At 47.3% G+C, this 26,621-nt stretch overlaps 2 protein-coding genes across 3 annotated transcripts in view; one reads left to right on the plus strand and one right to left on the minus strand.

Annotated features, from left to right (window-relative positions):
* The window catches only part of Pigh (phosphatidylinositol glycan anchor biosynthesis class H), a 29,939-nt gene extending 3,673 nt beyond the window's left edge, over positions 1–26,266 (plus strand). The window contains exons 2-6 of one of the 2 annotated variants that reach the window (XM_052185581.1): positions 1,666–1,875; positions 4,048–4,128; positions 5,251–5,359; positions 24,447–24,542; positions 25,836–26,266. In XM_052185581.1, the coding sequence (XP_052041541.1) occupies positions 1,666–1,875; positions 4,048–4,128; positions 5,251–5,343 (384 nt within the window). In that variant the 3' untranslated portion in view covers positions 5,344–5,359; positions 24,447–24,542; positions 25,836–26,266. Of the gene's footprint in view, positions 1–1,665; positions 1,876–4,044; positions 4,129–5,250; positions 5,360–24,446; positions 24,543–25,835 lie in introns of both variants that reach the window. The other variant, XM_052185580.1, reaches the window with a different exon arrangement.
* Plekhh1 (pleckstrin homology, MyTH4 and FERM domain containing H1) overlaps positions 6,112–26,621 on the minus strand; it is a 49,748-nt gene continuing 29,238 nt past the window's right edge. The window contains exons 8-29 of the mRNA XM_052185579.1: positions 25,922–26,003; positions 25,329–25,420; positions 23,426–23,576; positions 23,117–23,244; positions 21,794–21,904; positions 20,886–20,972; positions 20,455–20,616; positions 19,649–19,729; positions 19,149–19,331; positions 18,536–18,644; positions 17,678–17,790; positions 16,800–16,976; positions 16,408–16,505; positions 14,997–15,174; positions 14,377–14,532; positions 13,131–13,231; positions 12,291–12,432; positions 11,164–11,306; positions 10,926–11,055; positions 9,059–9,145; positions 8,675–8,821; positions 6,112–8,331 (exon numbers count right to left, since the gene is read on the minus strand). Of these exons, the coding sequence (XP_052041539.1) occupies positions 8,176–8,331; positions 8,675–8,821; positions 9,059–9,145; positions 10,926–11,055; positions 11,164–11,306; positions 12,291–12,432; positions 13,131–13,231; positions 14,377–14,532; positions 14,997–15,174; positions 16,408–16,505; positions 16,800–16,976; positions 17,678–17,790; positions 18,536–18,644; positions 19,149–19,331; positions 19,649–19,729; positions 20,455–20,616; positions 20,886–20,972; positions 21,794–21,904; positions 23,117–23,244; positions 23,426–23,576; positions 25,329–25,420; positions 25,922–26,003 (2,814 nt within the window). The 3' untranslated portion in view covers positions 6,112–8,175. The remainder of the gene's footprint in view (positions 8,332–8,674; positions 8,822–9,058; positions 9,146–10,925; positions 11,056–11,163; positions 11,307–12,290; positions 12,433–13,130; positions 13,232–14,376; positions 14,533–14,996; positions 15,175–16,407; positions 16,506–16,799; positions 16,977–17,677; positions 17,791–18,535; positions 18,645–19,148; positions 19,332–19,648; positions 19,730–20,454; positions 20,617–20,885; positions 20,973–21,793; positions 21,905–23,116; positions 23,245–23,425; positions 23,577–25,328; positions 25,421–25,921; positions 26,004–26,621) is intronic.

The following is a 26,621-nucleotide window of genomic DNA, read 5'->3' on the forward strand; positions in this document are numbered from 1 at the left end:
AAACCTTGGGAGGAATTTAGTCATTGGGGTTCGTCCTCAAAGGGCATCACGATCTTATATGGCAGGTGTGGTGTCTTTTCTTAGCTAACTCAGCACAACTCCTGAATGCCCGGGCAACCCAAATCTGTTAAAGACAGATGCTAAGGTATTAAATGCTTAGAGGAGTCAGGGACTGATCTGTACAAAGAACAAAACACTTCTTTGTTTCAATGAATGTGCTCCAAAATTACTGAATTCTGTACTAGTTAGTTTTTCTTCAACAACATAAGCTAGGTCTTTTAGGAAAAGGAAATCTCACTTGAGAAAATGCCTCCACCAGATTGCTCCATGGGAAGTCCGTGGTACATTTCCTTGATTGATTGATGTGGATAGACCCATCTCACAGCTGGTAGTCCTGAATGGTATAAACTGGCTGGCTGAGCAAGCCTCCCTCGAGGGCAAGCCAGTAAGCTCCACCTCTCCATGGCCTCTGCATCAGCTCCTGCCTCAGGTTCCTGTCCTGACTTCCCTCAGTGAGGGCAATGGGCTTCAATGTGGAACTGTGAACTGAAATAAACCCTCTCTTCCTCGTGTTGATTTTGGTCATCGTGTTCTATCACAGGAATGGAAACCTAAGACACTAGGACTATGATTCCCTTTTCTTGTGTAGAGTCAGGGGAGTAAAAGGGTGTGAGAGACAAAAGAAACAATCTCACAGTTCAGTTCAGAAGTGTTAAAAGGTTATAAATGTGCCTTAGACACAAGGGCATGCGTAGAAGTGTGTGCGTATGTGTACATGAGTGTGTGAGATGAAACAGGACCTTGTTCTTGCCAGACAAATGTTCTACATTAAGGACATCCTCAGCCTACCTACCACTTTTACCCCTTAACAATCATTTTAGTCACAGCTGTAACCCAGAACCAAAGGAGAGGAAAAGAAGTGAGGTTCAAAGATTCCAAAGTTCTAGTGGAAGTCTCCTTTGGCCCTGGCTCCTCACACAGGGTGTACTAGTCCTCAGCTTAGCTGTCTTTGTGGGAGAGTGCACCCATCAGACAGCCGTAACCTCTAATAAATGACCTCTGCACCAGTTAAGTCATGCTGCATACACTATTCCTGAATGCTTTAATCTTAATCTTTCTCCCTCCTTTCCTTTCTATTCATCTTTTTAAGAACATAATTGATAAGTTGGCCTCTTCTGTGGCCCTCTGGCCGTCACATATCATTGCAGCATGTGACCACTTCTGATCCAATCACAATTTATTCCAAGTTCTATTAGAAAAACACGTGTGGCTATTTATCAGTCAAGGAACAGTATCTGCTACTGTGCTAAGCACTTCACAGTTGCTCTGTCTGTAATTTTGTGCTATACGGTTTGCGGGGTGGGGGCGGGGATGTGAGAGGGAGCACTGGGCCCTTAAGTTTTGTAATTTTGGGAAGAAACTTTTCTGATGGATGTGACGGCAGATGTTTTGCTGGGAGCTTCCTGGATCCATTTGCCTCTGAAACACTCTAGGAGCTCAAGTGAAGATGAGTCCCCTCATGTGTGTTCCTCATCTCTTCACCTCACCACATGGCCACCAGAGCAGAGGCCTTTTCCTCAGTGTCCAGTTAACTTGCTGAATAGCATAGGTGTGTGCAGAGGAGCATTTGGTGATCTTACTGCCTGTGTCTGGCTCTCTCTTCAGAACAGCATGATCCTCTCTGCTGCCATCTTCATCACCATCTTAGGCCTGCTTGGTTACCTCCATTTTGTGAAGATTGACCAGGAGACTCTCTTAATCATCGACTCACTTGGCATCCAGATGACTTCATCTTATGCATCAGGCAAAGAAAGTACCACATTCATAGAGATGGACAAGGTCAAGGATATTATCATTAATGAGGCTATTTACATGGTGAGTGTCTAGGTGGTGTCTGGGCTCTCCAGAGGAGGCACTCAGCCCATGTGGTGTGCTGGGACCTAAACTGAATCCTAATAAAGCATTCATTGTCATAGAACTAAACATAAGGTGCCCCTGTTTCAATACAAGTAGTTCTTTGACTGGTGTGCCTATGAACTGTAGAAGAGAAACTTATATTGAAGTAAAAGTTTCTTTATAGTCATGCTTTCCTCAGTGATGTGATGTGTTGCAAGGAATGCATTGTTCACAAGTTTGCTGGTTGAACAGACATCACCACACATGCTTACACTTAGATGGTATAGTCACTCAGACATCCCACTGACACAAGACACTTGAGGTTGCTGCCAAGTGTACGGGATGCTGCTTTCCAGGAATCTTCTTTTGAGTCAGGGTCTCATTGAATAGTTTATGCTGGCATTGAACTTCCCATCCTCCTGCCTCTATCTCTCTTTGCTTGATAATAATTAAAATTTTTTTTTGTTTTTGCTTATCTGTGTGTGTGTGTGTGTGTGTATCTTGCTGAGGCCAGAGGGGATGTCAGATCCCATGAAAATGGCATCACAGGCGGTTGTGAGCTACCCTACGTGGGTGCTGGCTAGGTACTGAACTCCAGTCCTGTGGAAGAACAGCAAGCACTCTTACCTGCTGAGCCATCTCTTTAGCTGCCTGTCTCTACTCTTTGTTTTGTTTTGTTTTGTTTGTTTTTGAGACAGGGTCTCACGGTGAGAACCTAGCTGATCTGGAACTTACTATGTAAACTAGGCTGGTCTCAAACTCAGAGATCTACCTGCTTCTGCCTCCTGAGTGCTGGAGTTAGAGACGTATGTCATCATGCCTGGATAACAGACCTTTCTTTTTTATAAGTAGGAGTACACTCCATTAAAAAGCATAGCATAAGCCAGGCGGTGGTGGCGCACGCCTGTAATCCCAGCACTCTGGGAGGCAGAGGCAGGCAGATTTCTGAGTTTGAGGCCAGCCTGGTCTACAAAGTGAGTTCCAGGACAGCCAGGGCTACACAGAGAAACCCTGTCTCGAAAAAACCAAACCAAACCAAACCAAAAAGCATAGCATATATGTAAACTATGACTGTTTTGGAGAAGTAGCAGATTGTCATGGGTGGAGAGTCACCATTTTACCTTTTATCTCATAGCTCAGATGCAGACACATCTTTTTGTGTGTTTGTTTTCTTGTTGCTTTCTTCCTCTAGAAAATGAGGTCTAACTATGTTGCCCAGGTCTAATATCTAACTTAGTCTCAGGCAGCCACCCGCCTTGGTCCTGGTTGATGGGACCTTAGGTTTATGAGAGCATACTTGGCTCTTGTTGTTGTTGTTGTTGTTGTTGTTTGTGGGGGCTGGTCTTTTAAAGGACAAAAATGTAGGCAACTGGACACATGAAATTGTGAAGGAAGATAGAAAGCTAATTGCTATTCTAGTTTCAACTCGGTCATGCTTTTTCTTATTTTGTAGTGGATACATGGCATAAAAGTGTAGTTGATAAAATATAAAACCCTAAGTGAGGCTCTGTGGCTTCAGTGTGGCCATTCTGATTGTCCACAGTTTGAGTGACTACCTTAATCTAGCTATGATGTTTCTATTTGTGAGTGTACAATACAGTGACTGATCTCTTACTGCCACGGTGGCTCATGGGCTTCATCCTAGCACTTGGGAGGCAGAAGCAGGTGGGTCTCTCAGAATGAGTCCAGCCTGGTCTACAGAGGGAGTTTCAGGCTAGCCAGAACTACTTAGTCAGACAGACCCTGTCTCAAGAAAAACAAAACAAAAATATTTATTATATATAAAAAATAAAAATAAGAGATGAAAATTTCTTTTTGTTTTTTTTGAGCCAGGGTTTCACTGTGTAGCCTTGGCTAGCCTGGAACTCACTCTGTAGACTAGGTTGTCCTCAAACTCACAGGGATCCCCCTGCCTCTGCCTCCTGAGTGCTAGGATTAAAGGCATGTGCCCCTGCCACCACCACCACCCCCTGGCAAAAATACACTTTTCTTCTATTTCAGAAGTTATCAGATATTTCACTACATAATAGATGTAGTTTAATATCTTTCCTAAAGTATTTCAGTTTATGAAAAGGACTTTTTAGTCTTCCCCTGAAGAAAAAGGAAACAAGATGAGTTTCACTGAGGTCTCTGGTTCTTTTCTTACAGCAGAAAGTCATTTACTACCTCTGCATTTTACTGAAGGATCCAGGGAAACCACATGAGATATCCCAAGTAGTTCCTGTCTTCCAGGTGAGCTCCCTTTCCCCCATAAAACCCTGCATTTTCTCTTTCTGCTTACCCTTAAGTCTTTTGTTCAATAGGATACGAACTTCTGTTGACAGAGTACTGGCAATATCTGACAACCAATTTGAATAAAAGTTTTTTTAGATTTAGAGAAGACAGTTACCAATCATATAACCACTTCTGCCTACAATCACATTCTTGTACTTCAGGTCTGTCCATCTATAATTTTATACTGATATCTTAAGGTTGAGGATATATATATATATATATATATATATATATATATATAACATAAGATATAATAAATGTCTCTTCTATTGCAGCCATTATACTTAAATTATATTTAATTCCATTATATTGAAATAATCAGCTTATTTGGCTTTGTTATTTATAGGTTTTTAATAATGTCTAGATTATCTTGTTTTGATTTACAATAAAAACCACTATGGTGATACAAGCCCCAAACCCCCTCATTGTAAACTATCAGTCTTCTCTGCTGGATGAATAGAACCTAGAGACCAGTTATGTATTTATAATAATTTTGTTATTTTGAATAGAAAACATTTATTAAAACTGGGTGTTCTTCATACAGTTTTCCTGTTTTGTGGCTTGTCTTTTAACTTTAGTTGTATTACATTTTACAATACAAAATCTTTTCAGAATGAACATAGTAAACTGCCCGTCTTGTCTCTGAGGCTTATTTCATAACTTGTAACATTTTTTGAGATGGTCTGTCTCACTGTCATATAATTTTGTCAGGCAAAAAGATGCATGTATGCTTGCATCTTTTGTATGCTTGTAATCCCAGCATTCAGGAGGCAGAGACAGGCAGATTTCTGAGTTTGAGGCAGCCTGGTCTACAAAGTAAGTTCCAGGACAGCCAGGGCTAAACAGAGAAATCCTGTCTAGAAACCAAACCAAACCAAATAAAAACCTGTCTTTTTATCCCCCACACACCCCACACAGGCCGGATTTGGAGGCCTTCTGGCAGGGTACTCCTCTGCTCCACCTTGTGTCTCTTAGCTCACAGCTGCCATTAGAGCCTGTGGTGTATGTGAGAGGTTGAGGGTACAGGTGGATTCTTCTTAGACTCTCCTTGACTCTGCATTTTTCCCCTTTGGAATTCAGAGTGCCAAGCCCCGGCTGGACTGCTTGATTGAAGTATATAGAAGCTGCCAGGAGATTCTGGCGCACCAGAAAGCCACATCTACAAGCTTATGAATCTCAGCATTCAAAGGCCAGTATTGTTTTTATGGAAAGGACTCCTAAACTATAGTGGCTGGTTTATTTTCTGTACTGTAAAAACCATCAGGACATGGTCCTGGGAATCAGAATGGATGAGTAGATCTCAGAACCACAGAGAAGGGGCTGGAACTTGATTCATGTTCATGATGTGTCATTATGTTCTCTGTATAGGTTTTATCTGTATTACTAATCAAGGGGAGGCCTTAAGGATTTTGACATGTGAAAAGAAGGCCAGTCGTAGTGGTACATGCCTTTGTCCCAGCACTCAAGAGGCAGAAGCAGGTGATCTCTTGAGTTTAAGGCCGTACTGGGCTACATAGTGAGTATCCCCCACCCCAAACAAAAGTATTGTCCAAAAAGAACACTGAAAAATTTAAGTACCTTCATGTTTGTGTTAAAATCTGTGTAGTATTAAGACTGGTACCAGATTTCACAAGAAAAATATAATTTCCACTGTATAGACTCTTTTCTAAAAGTTAGGGAAAAATAAGTCACGTTTTTATGTATGAGTTAGCAGGAATAACATGCCTTACAAAGGGCTAGCCTCTGTCCACCTAGCTCCTAGGATCTGTGCAGGATGATGACTCCTTAATCCACAATTTAGCTAGGAATAGTGTGGATGCCTGTGATCCCAGCTCGCAGAAGGTGTCAACAGGAGGATTGAAAGTCTGAGGCCAGCCTGGGCTACATGATGAAAGACTGTCTCAAACCCAAGATAAATGATATCCACAACACAAGTTATTGTCTGGTTCACGGACAGTTTTTTATTGAACAACATGATACACAGCATTTCAGCCATGAGTGTCAAGCACAGTAGTACCTTTCTGTTACTTAATAGTTTCTATTGCTCAAAAGCTGTTTGGCTAAGAGGGCTTAGATGAGAAGTGAGAAATTACATGTTGGTTCTCAGACATGAGACTGTCACATTAAAGGATGAAGAAGCCAATTTATAGAAAGAAGCCTTTGTTTCAAAGGTGGGTCCTTAGATTCTAAAGATCAGGAAGAAGAAAAGGAGCTGGACGAGGGGGAATTTGCCTTTAATCCCAGGACTTGGGAGGCAGAGGCAGGCAGATCTCTGAGTTTGAGACCAGCCTGGTCTACATAGGGAGTTACAGGACAGCTAGGGCTGCGTAGTGAAACCCTGTCTCAGAGAGCAAGAGAGAAAAAGGAGGGGGGGGGAGGAGCAACAGCAGCAGCAGCTAATCTGACCTTCAAGCCTAGTACAAAGTTGCATTAGTTGGGATTCTATTTACAAAACAAAAACAACCTGAGAGCCGGCTACATCCTTACTGGCTTTAAGGTCCTTGGGATGTAAACCGAGAACTGCATCCTCTACCTTTCACCTAGCCTTGAAGGAGTTGTCCAGGAGTCTAAAGTGGTGTGACTTGAGGTAGACCTGTCTCCACTAGAACCCCAAGTCTGGGGTGGGGAGGTGGGGTACACACAGAAACGGCTATAAAGCTGCCTGGCTTGCAAGCTAAGCTCTTTTAAGGGGCAGACTCTTGTGCCTTTTTAAAGTCAGGCTTGTCACTGAAAGGATGAAAGATTACAGCAGCTGAGGCATTCATTCATTCGGACAAACTCGTTTTTGGCCTTGCAGCTTCTTGTGGTGTACAACACACACATTGCTGGGTTAAAGGCTTATCTCTTGATATTCTTCCTATCCCCTAGTCCGTGTTACTGAAAAATAAAACTGCCTTAAAGCTACACAATAAAGCTTACTTTTTATATGTTGGAAAACCAAAGTATGAACTTTTATTTTATTATTTTATGGGGAAAGGTGTAAATAAAGATCATCTTCATCAAAATCAATTAGAAGGTTTGAAATGAGAGGGATTATAATATTCTCAGGAAGGCAAAATTGAAAGAAACTTTCTACTTCCACAGGTATATACATGCTGTGTGCTTCCAACTAATTTTGAGAAGCCATACTAAGAGTGAGAAATGCAGGCCTTCCAAGAAAGGAAGGGTCTTTAGTGTTCCTGATATCTTGTTTCTGGTGGCCTCTTAGAGCAGCAACAAGCAAAATTCATGTGCTTGGTCTTTGAGAGAGTAGGCAGATGATGACCACCTCGTCCTTCAGTAGTGAGCACAGCCTTGTTGGGCCTTAAAATGACACAGGAAGGGTGCAGACTGGCTCTGTCCCTGCCTTTGCTAGTCCAGTGTGTGTGTGTGGGGGGGGGGGAGCTTTAAGCTTTAATCTTTAATCTGTCCTGAAAAGAGTGGAGCTGGTGCCCAGAAGGGCACAGCAAGTGCCTCTCACCAACAGGGGCAGGCACGTCAGGTTTTCTCTCCAGCTTGGCCAGTGTTTTTCCCATTTGGGAAAGAAGTCCAGCTTTAGAGATTTGTAGGCATTTGCCAGAGTTTAGGTGAATTAGGAATTTTAGTCCTATTTATTTCACTGTATTTATGTTCAGAAAACTTCAAGTATAAGTCCCTAAGTACAGACCATGTACAGTATAAAAAGATGAGCTTCCCTGAGTATCAGTGCAGAAGCCCCAAATACAGTACCATTGCCCTGGTAACTGTGGGCTATCCCTGTCTTAATCTAGAATCAGGTAGCATCCAGAGTCAGTATTCTTGTAAAAGAAACAGTGGTTTTGCTGTTGGGTCTGAATCTTAAAACATTGGGCCTTGAAAGATAAGGCACCTAAAGGACACAAAGGTTTCAAGAGACCCTGAACATACACATTTCACAGGACAGTTTGAGAAGGGGCCATTAGACCCATCACAGTAGCAGTTTGCTCCAGGATATAAATCTAATCCCAGAGGCACCAGTGGTGGCAAGGGTATGGGGAGGAGACATGTTCACAGCAAAGCTGACCCCTTAGTGCAGGAAACAGAAGCAAAGAACTGTCCATCCAGGTCTCGGGGCTGGCGGGCTGCAGGGAGCTTGGCTGATAGGTTCACATTTGCAGAACAGTGGTTCATGTAGCTGGCCATCATTAAGGTAGTTTCTGTAATCTAAGGAGGGTAGGGAAGCAAAGGATTAAACTAGCCCTATCTTGAATGCTGGCTTTTTCACTAGCTATAACATTGGGTACACATAGAGTACCTGGGCTTTATTGCCCAGTAAAATGTACTTCTGTTGGCCTAGAGAATCTGAGATGCACAGTACCCCCCTGAGGATAGGAGGGACAGCAGTGGCTATATCAGGTAGTTCCCACCGAGTTACAGCTCTCGGTGGAGAGATGGACATGCTATTCGACCCAAGCCCTTGGGGACACTGCCCAGAGTTTTCAAGGATCAGGCTTATTATCAGATCCTCCAGGCCAGGGTAAACTGTTACAGTGTCTGTCAGACCCACCTTGGGAGCAGGCATTCGGAAGGTCAACTTGTCAATATGGGCTTTTCCGGAGTTCTGGTCTGGAATGGATCTAATCACAAGCATGAAGTCATCCCTGCAGCCACCGAATGTTGTCACTGAAGAGTAGGGATAAGTGATGTTCACCTGCTGTAGGAGGAGCCAGTCGAGTTCAGGGGAAACTTTCTTTTAGAGACAGGGAGCCTTAACCAGGAAGGGAGACCCCCCCCCCCCCCAAGGCGATGATAGTTTGGAGAGCTAAAATCTTGCTATATGTAAGTTGTGCTCAGACTATAGGGCAGCACCATGGCCACTTTGACCAGAGCAGAGAAGACAATTCAGTGTTTCAGAATAAGAAGGCTTAGAACCAGCCCTTTCCTCTCATACCAGAGTGCGGTGGTCCAAGATGCTGACACCATCCTCATTCACAGCAATCCACACCAGAGTGCTCTCCTTAGAAGACAGCTGGGCAGGCTGCAGAAACAGAAAAAGCACAGCAGACACACCCACAGTTACAGATTCTGAATATAAGTACTCTGAGGAAGAGGGATCCACCCAGAGTCTGACGGGCAATCATGTCATCGTGGAAAACAGCACTTGTACAGAATCCTGGATGCTTGTGGCAGAAGGCAATGGCCTTGGGGCTCTGCCCAACCTCTAAAAGGTGGAGGGAATCACACCTGCCAGAACAGGATGAAGAGCTCTGTGGTGTGAACACAGGCTGAACTAGGGGCTGGGCGTGAAGCTCAGTTGGCAGGTATTTTCTCCTGTACCCCAAACTCTCACAAGCAAAATACATTTGCTTTAACCAATTTCCTAGGGACTATAAAAGAAATAGGATGACAAGAATTCAGTGAGATGGGCCTTAGGCCTTCTCAGTGAGTTTGTGACTATTTGGTAATTCCTGGGTGTCTCTGTCAGGGCTACAGTGAGGTACTCCAGAAGGTCTCTCTGCTGCCCAAGAGCCTGGGGAAAGGAGACAGACTGAGGCCCTTCTGTGACGCGTCCCAACCTTCCTGGCCAATGGCTTTCTGTTACAGTAGTGATGTATTTTTACTTCACTGCCACCACCACGTCCCTTCCTCCCTCCCTCCCTCCCTTCCTCCCTCTCACAAATACATGCACACACTCTTGTGCATGCATAGAGATTGATGGTATAGCTTAGGGGCAGAAAGTATTCATGTGCAAAGTCCTGGTTTGGTCTCCAGCATATTCCCAAAATTAAGCATATAGAGGTTAATGTTGTGAAGACGGAAAAGTGGGTGTGAAGAATATTTCTATGGTTAGTGTACAACATCTTCATTGTCCTGTTCCCTCAAGTTGGGAAGCCCCTTAAGAGCAAGGGACTGATTTGTTCATTTCTTTAAAAGCTTTTTTAAATTTATTTTTTTAATTTGATATAAATTTATTTTTAATATGTAGGGCTGTTTTGCCTGCATGTGTTTCTGAGTACCACATGTATGCTTATATCCAAGGAGGCCAGAAGAAGCTACTGGATCTCCTCAGACTGGAATTACAGATTGGTTGTGAGCCACCATATGGGTGCTAGGAATCAAACCTAGGTCCTATGGAAAAGCAGCCAGTGCTCTTAGCTGCCAAGCCTTCTTCCCAGCCCTTTTTATGACTTTAAACAGCTGGAACTAGAAATATTATGCTTTCAACATCCTATCTATGCTATCTAACCTATATATGCTAGATAAATGAGTGAATTTCCATTTTCTTACTTGTAGCTTCAATGAGCAGGACCTAGTTCCAGTTTCAGTGTCTGATTATAATGTCTGGTCACAGGTAATGTCTGTGATTAACTATAAAGTTCATGCATACCAGACACCTACTGACGGAAACTGCTAACTGAAATTACTGTTTGCCTCTGGCCTTCAATGCAGAGGTGAGAGTAACTGCTGTCTGCACAGTCTGATTCCCTTGGGTGGTCCATTTCTGTCTACCTCTGTCTGGGCTTTTGGGTAGCCAGTCAAGATGAGTTTGTTTAGGTCAGACATTGTCTTTTCAGTCTGAATCTCCACGTATGAATTAGGTGACATACTGGCAAGTCAGTAAAGGAACCGTGAAGTTAAACAATGACTTAGAACTCAGCTGTAGACCGTGGTCTGGTCAGAAGTGCATGAGAGATAGCATCGCCTAGTGTTTGAGGAGGTGGGGGCTGCAGACTGGACTGGTGGGCTTATGCAGAGAGAGGGGAGAGAAGCTCCAGGAGAAATGGCGTCTGAGGGCAATTCCTTTTCCTGTCACTCACCTGAGCAGCAAACAGCTTAGCACCAAAGAGAGGCCATTTCCGAGCCACAGTCAGGTAGATGCGGATGCACTCAGGAGGGGAACAGCCTTGTAGTGCTGCCCACTTGGTGGCCATCATGTCTGCCAGGTGCCTGGTTAGGGCAGGTGGAAAGACACGGTGCTAGTGAAGTGCCTGCCTGTGTTCATCACAGCTCCCAGGTTTCCCCACAGATCTCTGGAAGACCTTGCCTCCGGCCTACCTCAGCTGCTCAGGGGGTGCTCCATTTCGATAGCGCTTTGGGTAAAACCTGTCAAGGACCTGCTGAAGGAGATGCTGAGCTTTGGCAGGAGGTGTGCCCCCAGGGCCAGGCAGCGTAGGCTTCTCCAGGTCCCCATACTCCACCTGAGGTAGAAAGAGACAGCAGTCATGAGTCGAGGTAGACGGATGAGTGGTGGGTGCTGCTGTTCCATAGGAGACCAAGCCCCTGACCACACCACTGCCTTATCAGATAACAACGATAAGAATTAACCCCATGTTTCATAGACATTAGGGAGCCATCTTTTAGGTTCTAAACTAGTAGATCGTTTAATCAGCTCTCATTTGTGGCTAGGTGCTAGAAGATGGAAGGGGTTACAGACTATGGAGGACAGAGGACAGCTTGGGGTCAGATACCCAGCTCAGGCATCAGCCCCTTGAACTTTGTTCAAGTTATTTAAACTCTGAAAGTCAACTTCCTTCTCCTAAGTGGGAATGAAAAGTAGACAGCAAGTGATCTGAAATGTTGCTTGTGGCTTGCTACAGAGCACTCACATTGATGATTCTAACTATGGAGAGCCACTGGGTAGCCCAGGCTGCCTTGGAACCCAGACTGGCCTTGAATTTGGGCCAACTCTGCCTTAGCTCTCCAGATGCTGGGACTATAGGGGTGTGGCAGCACATCTGGATACATCCACACTTATAGGAACCATGGAGGAATCCTGGATATCCCTAGTAGATAGCTGTTTGCACGAAATGCAAAGGAGAGTCATTTTAAACCTGTGTTCTTAGCCTTCTACTTAGAATGTGGGGTAGTTCATAAAGTTTATCATGTGCATTGTGGGACATATTCTGCTCAAATACATACGCTGGATAGTGGTAGAGAGGGAATTGTGTTTTTCAAATACTCAGAAATAAACTGAAGCCCCAAGAAGCAACTTGACCAAGCTCTCATATTGGAGGGAGGCTAAGACATAAGCCCAGGCTTTCGGTTCCCTGTCATCTTGTGCACACAGCATCCATGTGCAGTGAGTAAGGAGATCACTCTGTACAGCAGAGCCCCTCCCTGCTGCCACAGGATCTGCAGTCTTCTGTCAGGTTTCATGGTGTTTCCAACAGAAAGAAACCCACCTGGGCCATCAAGGCAGCCATTTCAAGGGCCAGTTCCTTGGTGACTGGAAATCTTCCTGCCACTATTTCTCCACTGGCTTGGAAGGCAAGTAGCAGCCGTTCTCTCTCTGTCTCCCCTTTGACTTGACTTCGAAAGTACAGCCTACAGTGAAGACAGTGAAAAGCCAGATCTCAGCTGGTACCATAAACAAAAATAAGGCTTTCCCTGAATCACTGTTTCACCATCTGTAAGCCTCTTTTCTACTACCAAAGAAATTTGTACCAAGCCTAACCTAGCTGTGGGCATGCAGGTCTCACCAGAGGAACAGGTGGTTAGTTTTGAACACACCACTACACTTACTACATTTTGCATGAAGATTCTGGTACCTAGAATCACAGCTTATTAGAGGTCTGGATGAATTAAGACTCCCAAGAGACTAATGGAAATTATTTGCCTGGAGACATACAGGGATAAATTTCTCTTACTTAAATTGGTAGAAAGAACTTGTGTATGTCCCGAAATTGATATACAGGACATTTTTATTCTTTAGCTTTAAATATTTGGTGCTTATACAAATCTGTACTCTCATAAGGTAATGTACAGCCATCCCATGGCCTCAGTATGCTTTTGGGGCACGTGTGCACACCTATGTGCACATGCAGTACAGAGAATGCCAACAGAACAGAACTCTGCGCTAGCAGGGTTTCTTGAGGGATCAGGAGCAGGGCCAACCTGAAATCCACATCATGACCACCACTCAGGGTAGTAACTTGCTGGGACAAGCCATCGTGTTTGGGAGGTCATGAGCTGGGGCCCAGGGCAGCCCTCATGTCCCCCCACCCTCAGGTAGCTCTCAGGACCTGTTCTTGTACATCAGCCTCAGGACTCGTGTCCCACCCTCAGACTTTCCAGGATGCAGCTCCTTCAGCGTTTGCTCCCACTTGGAGATGGCGTCACAGATCTTAAAGAGGCAAAAGATGAACATTAGCAAAGCCCCCTGTGGGGGAAATAAGGTGCAGCTGGAGTTGGACTCTGGCCAAGCTGAGTGAGGGCTCTGCCTTTAGAAGGTTGCCCTGTGAGGTCTCAGGCTGCAAGGAGGGGAAGTGCCTACCAGTTCCCTCTTAAATGAGGAGCTTGATGGTACCATGGATGTAATTAGCAATCCAAGAAATGGCCATCGTCACACTGGCCGTGTGAAGGCTGGCCTCTGAGGGACCTGACTAGGCAGGCTCCAGTCAAAATCTTGGCATCGTGGCTCCATTTTTATTTCACTCATGACATTCTCCTTTCAATACATGCACCCAAATGCCTGCTCTGACCAAAACCTCACAGGTGCCCATACATTTACTAGGAGGATAGGTAGCTATTTTTTCATACACTGCTAAACTAGTCCTTTGTTCTAGGAGAACAAAGAAAGCAGATGCTGGAACTAAATGTACCCATCCAGTGTGGTAGTACATTCCCATAAATGCTTAACAGCCTTGTGGAACTAGTCCCCAGACCACTGTACAGATCAGTTATCTCTTTCAAAAGCCAGAGGTGCCGTGAGGACTTAGCACCCTAAACTCTGAATCTATAAGCATCAGTCTATAAGCATGGGCAGACAGAGTAAAAGCTAGGTGATACTCCACACCCACTGGGTCTCAGCACAGCTGTTGACCTAAGAGGGCAGGTGTTAGTGGTGGCAGGCTTGGCCAGGCTTGCTCAGCTTAACTCAGCATCCAGGGGCGAAGCGGCTCTGCCCCTGGATGCTGCATAGTCCTGGGAGGGAGAAGGACTGTGGGGATTTTGTCTCCAGGGTCAAGGTCACATGTAGCTTTCTCTGCCTGCACAGACAGTACATTTTAGGATGGCACAGAAAATGCTGGCCTGGACATAACATCTTGGTTTCAGCACCAGATAGGGCTCTGAAGAGTTAGGCACAAAAACAAAAACAAACAAAAAAACAAAAAAACAAAAAACAAACAAAAAAAACCCCCAACAAACCAGGGCTACACAGAGAAACCCTGTCTCAAAAAAAAAAAAAAAAGTTAGGCGCACCCATGGGACAGGCTCTGACCCAATACACCTCTATGTCTGAGCTAACAGTAGGAGTGGTGTGTTTACCTTGACACACCCTTGAAGACAGTGTTCCAGGTCCCTGCCAGAAGGATCATCCGTATAGAGGGCAAAGCCAGACTGAGAGGGCTTCCTCATGCCTGTTTCCTGGTTCAGCCGCTGGAGGAACTCATCAACTGTGGAGGAGCCATCAAAACCAACCACCTGGAAACGGGGAGAGGTACCCTGAACCAGCAAACTTCCTGAGGAACTGTCACAGGGGACATGGAAGGGTCTGAACACAGCAGTGGAGAGGCTCAAGGATGAAGGCTAGATGTCAAAGCCAGCTGGATTCCACATTCACATTCAGAGCAACCTGAGTCTGCTCATAAACTGAACCGGACAGAGGCCTAGTCACTCTTTATAGTCAATATTCTGGGAGTTTTATCTCATGCTTTTCTGATCCAGTGTCTCAGCTTCCCTGTTCACGCAATAGAAGACCTACCTGTAAGGCACCAAGCAGTATAGCACTTTGGGTTCAAGCTCATTTCTCCTTATATGCACTATGCATGCTATCCCCACCTCAACTTAGGCTTAATCTGAACACCTACGAGGCTTAGCAGCACCCAAAGTATTCTCTAGATAGTGATATGGGAAGACTTGAGGTAGCGCATGGTCAACTTCCTTACCTGGTAAGTCCCATTGGCAAAGTGCACAGGGATGCTGAAGGGTAAAGAGTGATGGAAGGGGTTTCGTAGCAGGATGGACACTACTTCCATCCGTGATGGCCTGGCCTCCCGTTCTCCTGTCTGCAGGGTTCGTTCCACGGCTCGCTGGCAGTATATGGCATACTGGCCAGTTTCACTTCTGAAAACAGAAAGGAATATTAGGAATTCCTTCTTCTTGGCACCCTGAGCCAGGATAAAAGCTAACTGGACTGGTTGTGGGGACCTGAAAACTAGCATGGGATATTATTACATTTTTATCTGGGGAGGGAGCACACTGTGGCGGTCAGAGGACAGCTTGTGCAGTTGGTTCTCTCCTACCATGTGGGTCCTGGGACTTGATCTCAGGTTGTCAGCCTCGGCAGCAAGCATCTTCCCCTACTGAGCCCTCTCACCTGCTGCATCTATCACTGTGGACCTATCCGCAGCATACAGCTGCTAGATTCCTTCCTTCCTCCCGCCTGCCTGCATTATATTTGATCACACTGTGAACCCTGAGATTGTGTTATTTACTGTAAAGCCCTGTTTCTAGTGGTGGTGAGGCTCAGCCCCTAGCACATACCTTTAATTGCAAACAAGGTAAAGTTAATTTGTATAAGGAAGCACCCATGTTTGAAAGTGATGTCTAACTGAGTAGCAGACAAAGTGACCAGTCAGAATAGGATATGCCCAACTCTCAGGAGAAGAGAGAGGAAAGAAGGAGTAACTTGAGAGAGCAGTGCAGAGAAAAGAGGAAGAGGCAGGTTGCAGAGAGGGAACAAGTTAGATACAGGTGAAGACAGAATGAGCCAGAGACTGCGAAGGAGCCAGAAGATTAGAACGTATTCCCAAAGTTAGTATGAGGCCAAGCAGAGCGATTTTGGAGAGGCAGGGAGAGAGAAGCCAGACTGAATCAGTCAGCTTGGGAGTGTGAGCCAGAACAGCTGAGCTGACCCAACCAGCCAGAGCTCAGAAAGAACTAACCTCCCTCTTCCCTCCCTCCCTCCCTTCCTTATTAAAATCTGTACTAGGGATCTAACCCAGGGCCTTGTACCTGCCTTAAATGAGCTAATCCCCACCCCTACATGGATATTTTCTTGCAGAAGCCAGAAAAGGGAATAAACATTTGGGGATAATTTGGGATAGCATGGCTATCCCATGAGAATGCACCCCCCCCCCCAAAATACTCAAACACACACGGACTGGTATTCAAAGCTAAAGTCTGCCCAGATCTCCACCTCCTCAGGTACACAGGGTAATGGGTGAGTTTCTCAACCCAAGCTGATCTGAGTAGAGATGCAGTTAATTCAACCTCTCCTCCCCCCTCATCCCTTTGAGTCTTGCCTGTCAGTAGTGAGTAGACAGTAGGAGTGACAGAGAAAATGCTTTCGCTCACCTGGGGTCTGCATGGCGTTGAAGCTGCTGTTTGACATACCAGAGGAAGTGATGCTGAGGCAAAAAGAGTGGGGCACACAGAGCCAGGAGCTGCCAGCACTGCATGGAACACAGGCAGTGTGGGGTCAGTGCTGGGATCCCACTGTCGCAGCTTTGAGCTGCAGACCCTAGACAGGTACGGGGATAGCTGCCTTGACCAGGCAGTGCCCAGAATGGCAGTCACACTGTGAGCATGCACATCAGGTAACCATGCTCAGACACCGTGGAGCACAGAAGCTGCCCACTGCCTAGGACTGGAGAACACCTGCCCAGGCACCTGCTGCCGCCTTTTCTACCCCTAAACAGCCCTTACAAATGGTTCCAGCCAGTTGTTATGTCCCAGCGCATGCTCACCTGCATAAGAGAGTACTTCTGAGGTGGGCGGCAACTGATCTGCTTCATGAGCTGGCAGTAGATCTCACTCTGTAGCTCAGGGTGAACGAGGCAGACCTGTAGTGCTGTCTGAGCCAGGGACACGTGGTAGTCCACTGAGGCGGCTTCCACGGGCACGTTGATGAAGAGCTGGCAGGTCTGGAAGGAGGAGGATGGCAGTGGGTACAGGCAGGGACAGTCAGTCCCTTGGTTATCCTTGTGACGTGCACTGGTACTGCAGAGCCTCAAGAAAGACTCAAGTTCACTAATGGTCAGCCTTCTCTACCGGGAGCAACTGTTTCTGCATGTGAGACTGACAGGGGCTACTTTAGGGGCAGAATTACACCTTCTTCAAATGTTTCTGTTACATAAGCTTGCCTATATGAGCAGAAAACGGTTTTTCAAGACAGGGTAGCACAATGTAGCTGGCATTTAACTCCAAGTCCTGCCTCTGTCTCCTGTGCTGGATTGTGAGTATTTAAGCACCACACTAGCCCCTTAGCAAATTCTTTTTTTTTTTTAGGTCAGAAAATGCAAATAGGCACAAAGACTGTAAAGTAGGTCAGAGTCTCTGCTGTCCAGAAGCAGTGCAAACCAGGCTTCTCTATTGTCACTTGAGGTCAATGGCAGCTCCTCAAGGGAGAGCCTTTGCTGGCACTTCCTAGAGCCCAAGCTTCCTCCTGGGTTGCAGAAGGTTATGTTCCTGCCATAAAGGGAACCCGGTGGGACTTTCTCTTCCTGTCACAACCCTTGGGGCACCCTGTAACCATATAGTTCTCCAGGGCGGTGATGGAGTCAAACTGTGGGGGCTGAGCTTGGGCACCAGTATCCAACAGGCCTGGGCTCAACTCCCAAATTACCTTGAAGAGCTTCAGGGCCTCTGTCTGCAGAGCCTCGGAGGGCAGGGTGGTAAGGGAGGCGTATAGTCCTTCTCGGCTGTAGCACAGCATGGGGTGCCTCCAGAGCGGAGAGTCTGCACAAAGCAGAGCAGAGAGCAGTGCAATCACTACAGAGAAAACTCACCTCCTGCCTACCAGCCTGACTTGCAAGGAAGATTGTGGCTTAACTCTAAGGGAAACGTGGGTTTTGCTGGGTTGATCATCTACAGGCTGGAGGCCATGTCAGTATAGTTGCACATTCCCACACGGCAGCCAAAGCTTTGCTAGGAGCTGCAAAGGGTTAAGTGAACCCTTTGTCGTGAGTGCTTCTAAGCAGTGTCTGCATGCAGGAACCGCCTTCCTTCCAGTTTCAGGTTGGAGGAACATACCAACCCTCAGAGCAGTAGTAAAGGCACCTCAGGTTGGTCCACAAGGACCCTGAGAATTAGCAAAATAAGGACTCCCAATATCCCAGGCTTAGGTTAGTCTGATCCAAACTGAGGCTTCACTTATTAACAAACTTAACTATAGATTAACCAGCTGCCTCCTCCACCCTGACCCCCTAACCCCATGTTTTCTGCATAGCTAGCAAAGCTACAGATTAAACAGAGTAAAACATTTACCCAGGTTTCTAGAAAGTCATTCCCAGACAGATTCCCTCACACACAGTGGTTACCTCAGTGTTTTGGCCAGAGAGAGAGGACAAAACACTGGAGCGTGGGATGGGGCTTCCCTCAGGCAAGCGTAACACAGCTTGAACGTTACTACTCTCTGCTGCTTGTCCACTTAGTGCCCTGCACTCCCCTGCTGCCCAGGCAGTGATGGCCACTCTTTCCTTACCTGGGTTGCCCTCACCAGCCATCAGTTTCCCAATGAGCTGCTCATAGACAGTGCCCACCTTGGCACTGCTGCCACCTGCAGCCACTGTGAGGTGGTAAAGCCACGTATCCTGGGAAAGACAGACGATAACCAGATGCGAATGTGGCAAGAAGAGGGCAGGCAAGATTTGAGTTTGGGCAGGGGATGTAGCTCAGTGACAGAACACTTGTCTAACCTGTGTGAGGCTCTGGGTTTGATTCTCACCACTGCACTGCAAAAGGCAGCTTAGAATTTAAGATGGGGATGGAGGGGCATACCTGTAATGTCATACCAGGATTTAGGAGGCTGAGGCAGAGAGCTCAAGATCAGCCTGGGCTATGTGAGACCCTGCCTTGGGGTGTGGGCATGTGTTGAGGGAGGTAGGCTGGCATCAGTCAGGATCACCACTCCAAAGAGAAAGACAGAATCAGGTGGATATAACCCCAGTTTCCAAGTTGTAGCTCTGTCATGGACCATGATGAAGACATGCTGGTCATTTGGTGTCCCATTCAGTGTCCAAGAGAAAATAAACTTGGATTTGGCAAGCTCAGGGGAGAGAAGGGGAATCAGAGCACAGGTCAAGCTCCTCCCTTACCTTCTCATGCTTGGTGCCTATGAGGAGGTAGGTGGGGCTGTGCTCTGGTGGGTGGATCACCAGTGTACAGTGGGAGGACAGCAAGCGCCCAGTTCCTCCAGCTTCATAGTCTTCGTCTGAGTCACAGGATCGATCTACTTCCTCTATATGAGCGTCCTGCACAGGTAGGCAGCCCAGGGGTCTCTGTGGATATGAGCCTTGCATGAATAGGACAACAAGTAGAGAGGAGAGTCTCCTTTCCTGAATGCTTACACCGGTGGGGCTGGGGAGCATAGGTGTGGACAGAGGGCAGGGTAAGGAGACAGAAGAGGCAGAACAGCAGGCAGGCCAGAAACACAAGACTGCTTCAGAAGTCCCAACTGACTCCACTGGCCATGATGCTGGTCACGTGCTCAGGGGAACTGAGCAGCTGACTTTTGCATTTGCAAGCTGGGGACTGCAGTCAGTGGCATGCAGCTGTGCAGTCTGGAGGTGGCATTGTTAGGAAGATCATGAAATACCTTGTCCTCGTGGCTCCGGTAGTAGTAGAAGGTTTTCCCAACAAGGGCACACCAGACCAGCTTGGAGTGGCCATGTTTTACCTGTAAGTAAAGTGACTTCATTAGAACCAGGACTCCAAAATAAATCCAGGGCTAGCCAAGAGAGGCTGCAGGGAAGGTTGCCAAAATCAGGTCTCCTATCACAGTGAGACTGCTACAGTATGTAACCCAGCCACTGTGGGGCCACCCAGGGACCTATGACCTGCCAATGAAAGATTATCCAGGAAGTCAGAATATGGATATGGGAAGAACCTGCTAGTTGGCAAAGGCAAGAGTTCTGAGGATACTGCAAGGTAAATAAAAGGCCTGGCAGTCTGAAACCCCAAGGAACATGCCATTAATCACCAGGGAACAGCAACTGCACACTCACAGAGGACGACAACAGACTGACCGACAGGAAGCAGAGGCTCAGGAGGAAAGTCTGAGCACCTGGCTTGCTGAGCTCAGTAAAAGTTGAGTCCTGTTGATGTGCTTCCTAGTTAACTTCCCTAACACATCCCGACATAGCTAGTTATGCTGTGGAGGGCAATGACTAATGTCCTAAGCATTAAGCAAAAACATTTCTTTTCCTTCTGTCTTGAGAGTAATTGTTCTGACAGACTCTATTCTCTGTCTGTAGAATCACCACCATCATTTTGTATGCTCAGACCATATTTGAGGGCCAACCCACTAAGCACTGGGATGTAGTTCTTGGAGAACGGAGCCCACCATCTCTGCGCACTCCCCTGTTGGGCTCCTGTTTCCTCCCTACCAACTCCCCCTTGTACCTTGGTCAGCCAGCCCTTCACAGTAGGCTTGGTGCCACCTTGATGCAGGGCTGGAGGGCCAGTGACCTGCACCTTCAGCAGGCTCTGCAGGACACGAATCCATTCTTCCAGGAGGCTGGGGGACTCTGCTGTTAGGTAGTAGGTTTTGTTTCCAGAGATGAGCTGTGGGTGGGGGTGGGGATGGGGGTAGAGCTAGTGACAGTCTGATGGCACGGACCCTTCAACTTGCAGGCCTTCCCACTGGCTACATGCTCTCTTCCCTCCCTTCATCGCTCACTCTGTCTCTTCTTTCTCATGCTCACAACCTAAGATTATATCCTTATCCTGGTATGCTATCCATTCATGTTTATTTTTGCCTCATCTTTTTGCATCAGTCATAGCCATTTCTAAACTCAACACTACACAGTCTATCTGAAATCCAGGCAGCTCACCTGAAATGTCTGTGCTTCTTCCCCTCGAACGATCTGGCAATGAGAGTTCAGATCCACTTGGCCTTGAGGCTTCCGGATGACGTCACTCTGTAAAGGAAGAGTGAAGAGGGAGCATTGATGCTGCAGGTGTCTCAGATCACCATTTCTCACTCCAGGTCACAGGCTCAAAGGAAAGGTGATTCCCATGCTTTCTCAAAAAGGAGAGTGAGACTTTAAAATAGGATCATAACCCCATCTATAAAGCCCTCCTAGACCTTTGACCAAGCTATGTGTGGTGACATGTGCCTATCATCCCAGCCACTTAGCAGGCCATGGCAGGAGGCTTGATCCAAGGACACATACATCACTGTTAACCTGTCAGTGTTCTTACAAACATTACTAGTTGATAGTGGCATGTTTCTCATCGAGATGTATAGGTCCAGAATCCTTACCATGGAACTGGAAACAATGCCTACTTAAGCAATCAGTTTCATAAGAAGACAAATCCTTATTGTCCTTTTTAAAAACATGATTGGTTCCACCAACTTAGTTCTCAACATTCAAGGCTCCTCAGTTCCAGACAGTGGAGGAAGGAGGAGAAGCAATGCATTTTTCTGTTAGAACAATCCAGAAGAAGTAAGGGCAGCCTGGGAACAACCTTTTACAAGGCCAGGCATGTGAGGAAACCAGTTAAGAAGAGGAAATTCCTAGCCAAATGGCCTAGGGCTGCTTTGATAATCCCTCCAGCTTATTTTGAGAACTACCTCAGAGAGTCCCATGTGGCTCAGCACCTTCAAAGGCCAGTCAGGCTGTCAGTCTCCTACCTGCCAGACCTTGAGCCACACTGCCTTTCCTTCAGTCCCTTAGATGGTTCTGGGTGGGGCTATGATTATGTGGCTATGTGACTATGGCTCTGCGGAGGGTCTCACCGGAGACTTGTAGTATAGAATTTGTCCCTGTCTCAGGACAAACCAGCGCCTCTTCCATGTCTTCACCCGGCTCCCCATTTTCAGCAGGTAGCCTGATTTTTCCAGTGCCTCCTGAGGTGGAAATCAAAGAGAGAAGAGGGGACAAAAGGGAGAGTCACATGAGGCTCCTGAGGGGGTAAAGGCAAGAAGGAAAGAAGGGGCAAATGGGAAGAAGTCACATGAGGACCCCGAGGAGCAGAAGGCTCGGAGGGAAAGGCTGACACTCAAGACAAAATGGTTTAGGCCAGCACTGTCATTCTTTGTTTATTTCCAGGCTCTGTACTCTTATGAGATCTAGAGAGAACTCAGTAAATAAAGTCTGGCAGTCCTGCCATGGAGGGGTCTCAGTAAGGACTGGAAGGCACACCAAGCCACCAGAAGGCAGCAGACCAGGGGCTGTAAGTAGCTGGCCATGGAAGGCCTCAGAGAGGAGGGGCATCTAGACTCACCCAGTCAGTGGTTCCCAACCTTCCTAGAGCTGGGACCCTTTAATACAGCTCATGCTGTACTGACCCCCACCATAAAATTATTTTTGTTGCTACTTCATAACTGTAGTCTTGCTATTGTTATGAACTGTTATGTAAATATTATATTCAGGATATCTGATATGTGACCCCTGTGAAAGGGTCGTTTGAATTCCAAGGGTTGAGACCCACAAGTTGAGAACCACTACTCTGGGGCTGGAGAGATGGCTCAGCGGTTAAGAGAACCAACTGCTCTGCCAGAGGTCCTGAGTTCAATTCCCAGCAACCACATGGTGGCTCACAACCATCTGTAATGGGATCTGATGCCCTCTTCTGGTGTGTCTGAAGAGAAAAATAGTATATTCATATACATAAAATAGATAAATCTTAGGGGGAGAGAGAGAGAGAACGCCTCTACCCTAAGCTAGACTAGCTGAGAGGAGGCTGGCCACTCAACACATCAGATGGGAGAAAGCAGGCAGGTCTCTGAGCCACAGGCACATCCATAAAACACATCAAGAACCATGAAACCATGAGGCACAAAAGGCGTAAAGCACTGAGGCGGCCTCCTGGCCTGCTGGAGCTTGACTGAGGGCCGGGATGGAGATTAAACAAGGTAACAGGTACAAACTGTCACGGGGTCTGAGGAGCTTCTAGGCTTGAGCTCTGTCTGTCTTTCATCTTGGGGTCTTTGCACAGCTGTCTCTGTAACCCTGCTAGAGCCACCTCCTCTCCACCTCCTCCGGGTTCTTCCCCTCTCTCTGCTGCCTGCATGGGCGGCGTCTGTTCAGGTTTGCATTCACACACATCCTCTGCTCACCCCGTCAGTGGAGTAGGATGAAGTGCGCTGGAGTTTGTGCTCAGGCTCTGAGTAGTCACTGTCCAGTGAGCAGGCATCAGGAGGGATGGCATAGTCACCCTCGGAGCTCAGTGAGGACATGGAGACCCCTGGCCACAGGAGACAGAATCAGGAATCAAGGCTGGGGTCCCACATCCCTTCCAATACCCACAGCCAGAGATGCGTGGCTTTTATTACCCACTGTGATCCCCAGTCTAAGGGTAAAACTGGTAGGGATCCCAAGCAGAGATCAAGCAGGAAAGACTGAGAGTCCCCTGTCCCTCTCTGTACCTCTCTTGATGGCCCGGGGGCTGCCTAGTCCACTGGTCTTCCTATACTCGGAGCAGGGGATGGACATCCGGAAACTTGCTTGAGAGCCGCAGTCATCATCAGACCCAGAGGACTCATCCACAAAAGGCACATTGCTGATCTGTGTGGCTTTCTGCAAGACAGGAGCCTCAGCTACAGCTTCCAAGCAAGGTCTCGTCCACACAACAGCTGCATCTAGTTTGGTGTGCCTCCACAGTCTGTCTAGGGGATCATGAGGCCATCATGCAGCTGAGGCACTGCTGACTAGATGGTAGTCCCAAGCAGTGTAAAGTCCCTTTCTGACCTCACTCCTGTGGTCTTAGTAACCTCCATGCTGCCCTTTGGGTCCCCCACTCTCCTACCCCAGCTCTGTGGTTCCCCTGTGACTGCTGTTTCTTCCACTAGAGGGCTAGAAAGCTATGACCACAAGTCAAGTGTAGGTAGGACAGGACACTGAGACAGGGAGAGGCTTTCAGTGCAGTAAAAGTACAGCAGGAACACAGCCAAACAATAGTGGTGGCGCGCTCATGGCGGCACAAAGCTTTAATTCTGGCACCCAGAAGAAAAAAGCAGGCAGATCTCTGAAGAGTTTGAGGCTAACCTGCTCTACATGGTGAGACCAGCTAGGGATACAGAGACCCTGCCTGTCTCACAACAACTAACAAAAGCCCAAACAAACAAACGCCCTATTGTGACAAAGCATTTGAAAGTGTCTGCTTCCTTGCTTCATCTTTTCCCCCTTTCTACTTTTTTGGGGGGTGTGGGAGTGGGTGCTCCTGAAGATAGAACACAGAACCTCGCTCTTTCTAGGCAAGTGCGCTATCATAGAGCTGCATCTCCAGCTCACAGAGCATGTTAGAAAGTAACTTGGCAGAACCTATTGGGATCTAAAGCATTCACGGACCTGCACAGCAGTTCTAAGTCTAGCTAGAATCATCTTCAGATAGACACATGTATATGTGCACAGTGATGCTCACTGCAACATTTATGTTTTAAAATACAGGGATACACTACCGTGAACTGGTGGAGGGAGGCCTAAGTGTTGTCTACTCCAGAGAGAATTCACAGAAAACATGGACAGGAGGGCTGACTCAGTTAGGTGAGTAACCAAGGCATAAATGTGTACAGGGTCCCTGTGTGTGTGTGTGTCTGCTTGCGTGTATGACAGGAGGAAAGTAGAAGCGGGAGGGGGAAGGAAGGAAGGAAGGGAGGAAGGGAGGGAGGGAGGGAAGGAAGGAAGGAAGGAAGGAGGAAGGGAGGGAGGAAGGGAGGGAGGGAAGGAGGAAGGGACAGGTGGATGAAGAGGACGCACTGGCGCACTGGTGCACATGCGTACCTGCAGGGCATCTGCAGTTGCATCAGAAGGCCTTGCAGAGTAAACACTGCGCACGGACGAGTGTTGGCTTTGAGGTTAGGAATTGGGGAAAGCAATTTTTGTGTTTTTATTCTCCTAAGAGCTTTGTCAAGCATTACTAATATTACTATTATGATTTAAAATTGAATAACAAGAGCCGGGAGTGTAGCTCAGTGGTACAGTGTCTGCCTAGCAAGAAGAGGCCCTGTGTTCTAACTCAGGCACTGCAAAAACAAATGGCAAAAAGATGTAAATATCATGTTGTAGTTATATGGTGAATCTCTATAATAAATGATCAAGTATGACAAAAGGATGGGTGGGCAGTGCTCTTGTTCCTTCCTTGGCCTGCCCGCCCCCTGCAGTGAAAGAATAAACTCGTTTTCACCCAAAAATAAAACACCCAGGCAAGGTAGGCTGAGCTCCCCGACTGTGGTCACCATGTGCCTGACCTGACCCTCCAGCCAATGCAAGCACTGCCCTGGGACCAGGGCTCCTGGTGGGGAGGGCCCTCCATTCCTGGCAGTTGCTTACCCCCTTCAGTGCTGTGTAGACAGGCACAGTGACATTCTTGTAGACCAGGCCAGAGAAGGCTCCAGGAAATCCAAGGGCAGGCGGCCCCGAAGCTGAGGGAGGAAAGAGGGAGGCCATGAACCTGGGCGGCACAACTTAGCCAGAAGCTCAGGGAGGCAACCGGGCAAAAGCCTGGGTTAGCTCCTCTTCCCACTGTTGTCCCCACAAATAAAGAACCCATCAGATTCAGATCCCATCCCCTCAGAACCCAGGCATCACCCTTGACCATCCCTCTCCAGGAAGCTTGCACCACACCCACTCTTGCTGAAGTGAGTTATAAACATGCTGATGCAGTGGGTGCTCGGTGACTCCAGAGCCAGCGGGCAGTGCCCGTCTGAACCGTGGGGCTCAGGGCTCTGCCCACTCAGCCGGTCCTGCAGGGGGCGAGCACTAAGATGCAGAAGGTGAGACTTGACCCCTCTTTGCTAGATGAGAAACTGAACTTACATAACCCCTTTCTGTTTCCAGGCAGTGCCCGCTGCCTGCTGCACCCAGGGAATGAGAGCCAGGCCATCAGGGGATCTGTGGGCCCTTCAGCCCCACCTGCTACTCACCACAGCAGGCAGCAGTACTTCGTCGGGATGACACGTCTGACAGCTGCATGCCTGATGTGGCCATTGCATAGATCCTGCTCTCCTGAAAGAAAAAGACCCAGGCGGTCAGGACCACGCTCCCCTCAGCCCTTCCAAGAAAGTGGAGAGAACACATGATGTGTAGGAGGCAGAACAGGTTCACCACTTAGAGCTGGTTACTGCTGAGCGATTTTAAACAAATGTCCTCATTTCTAAGCCTTAATTTCTCAGCTCTAAAATACTATTGACTTTTAAAGAGTCTGCTAATGGAATCAAATTAAGTAATTAATGTGGAAATGCAAATAAATGTATAATATAAACATCTCATGCCCAGGACATAATCCATGCCCAACAGATATTGACTCCTCTGGCCTCTGCTCTTTCCCTTGAGTCAGGAAGGTTCAAAGAGAGCGGATCAGTGACCTGTCTCTCTGTCTCTTGGATTCTGGCCTGCTTTAGAGACCTCTGGGTCCCTGGGTGTCAACCCCAGAGGTTGAGTGTTGACAGTGTGGAAGGGAGGGAGAGCCACAGGGAGACAGATACAATTTTGTCATCAGCTGTTTGGGGGTTGGGACATTAGCTTCCTACAGTAGCTGTGTGCATATGTTAGGCTTCCAAGGCCAATGGCAAAGCTACTGTAGCCCAACCGGCTCCAGATCCCTGCAGGGCTCCAGATTCCTGC

The sequence above is a fragment of the Apodemus sylvaticus genome, chromosome 6 (genome assembly GCF_947179515.1).
Source record: "Apodemus sylvaticus chromosome 6, mApoSyl1.1, whole genome shotgun sequence".
In the NCBI taxonomy this organism is placed as follows: domain Eukaryota; kingdom Metazoa; phylum Chordata; class Mammalia; order Rodentia; family Muridae; genus Apodemus; species Apodemus sylvaticus.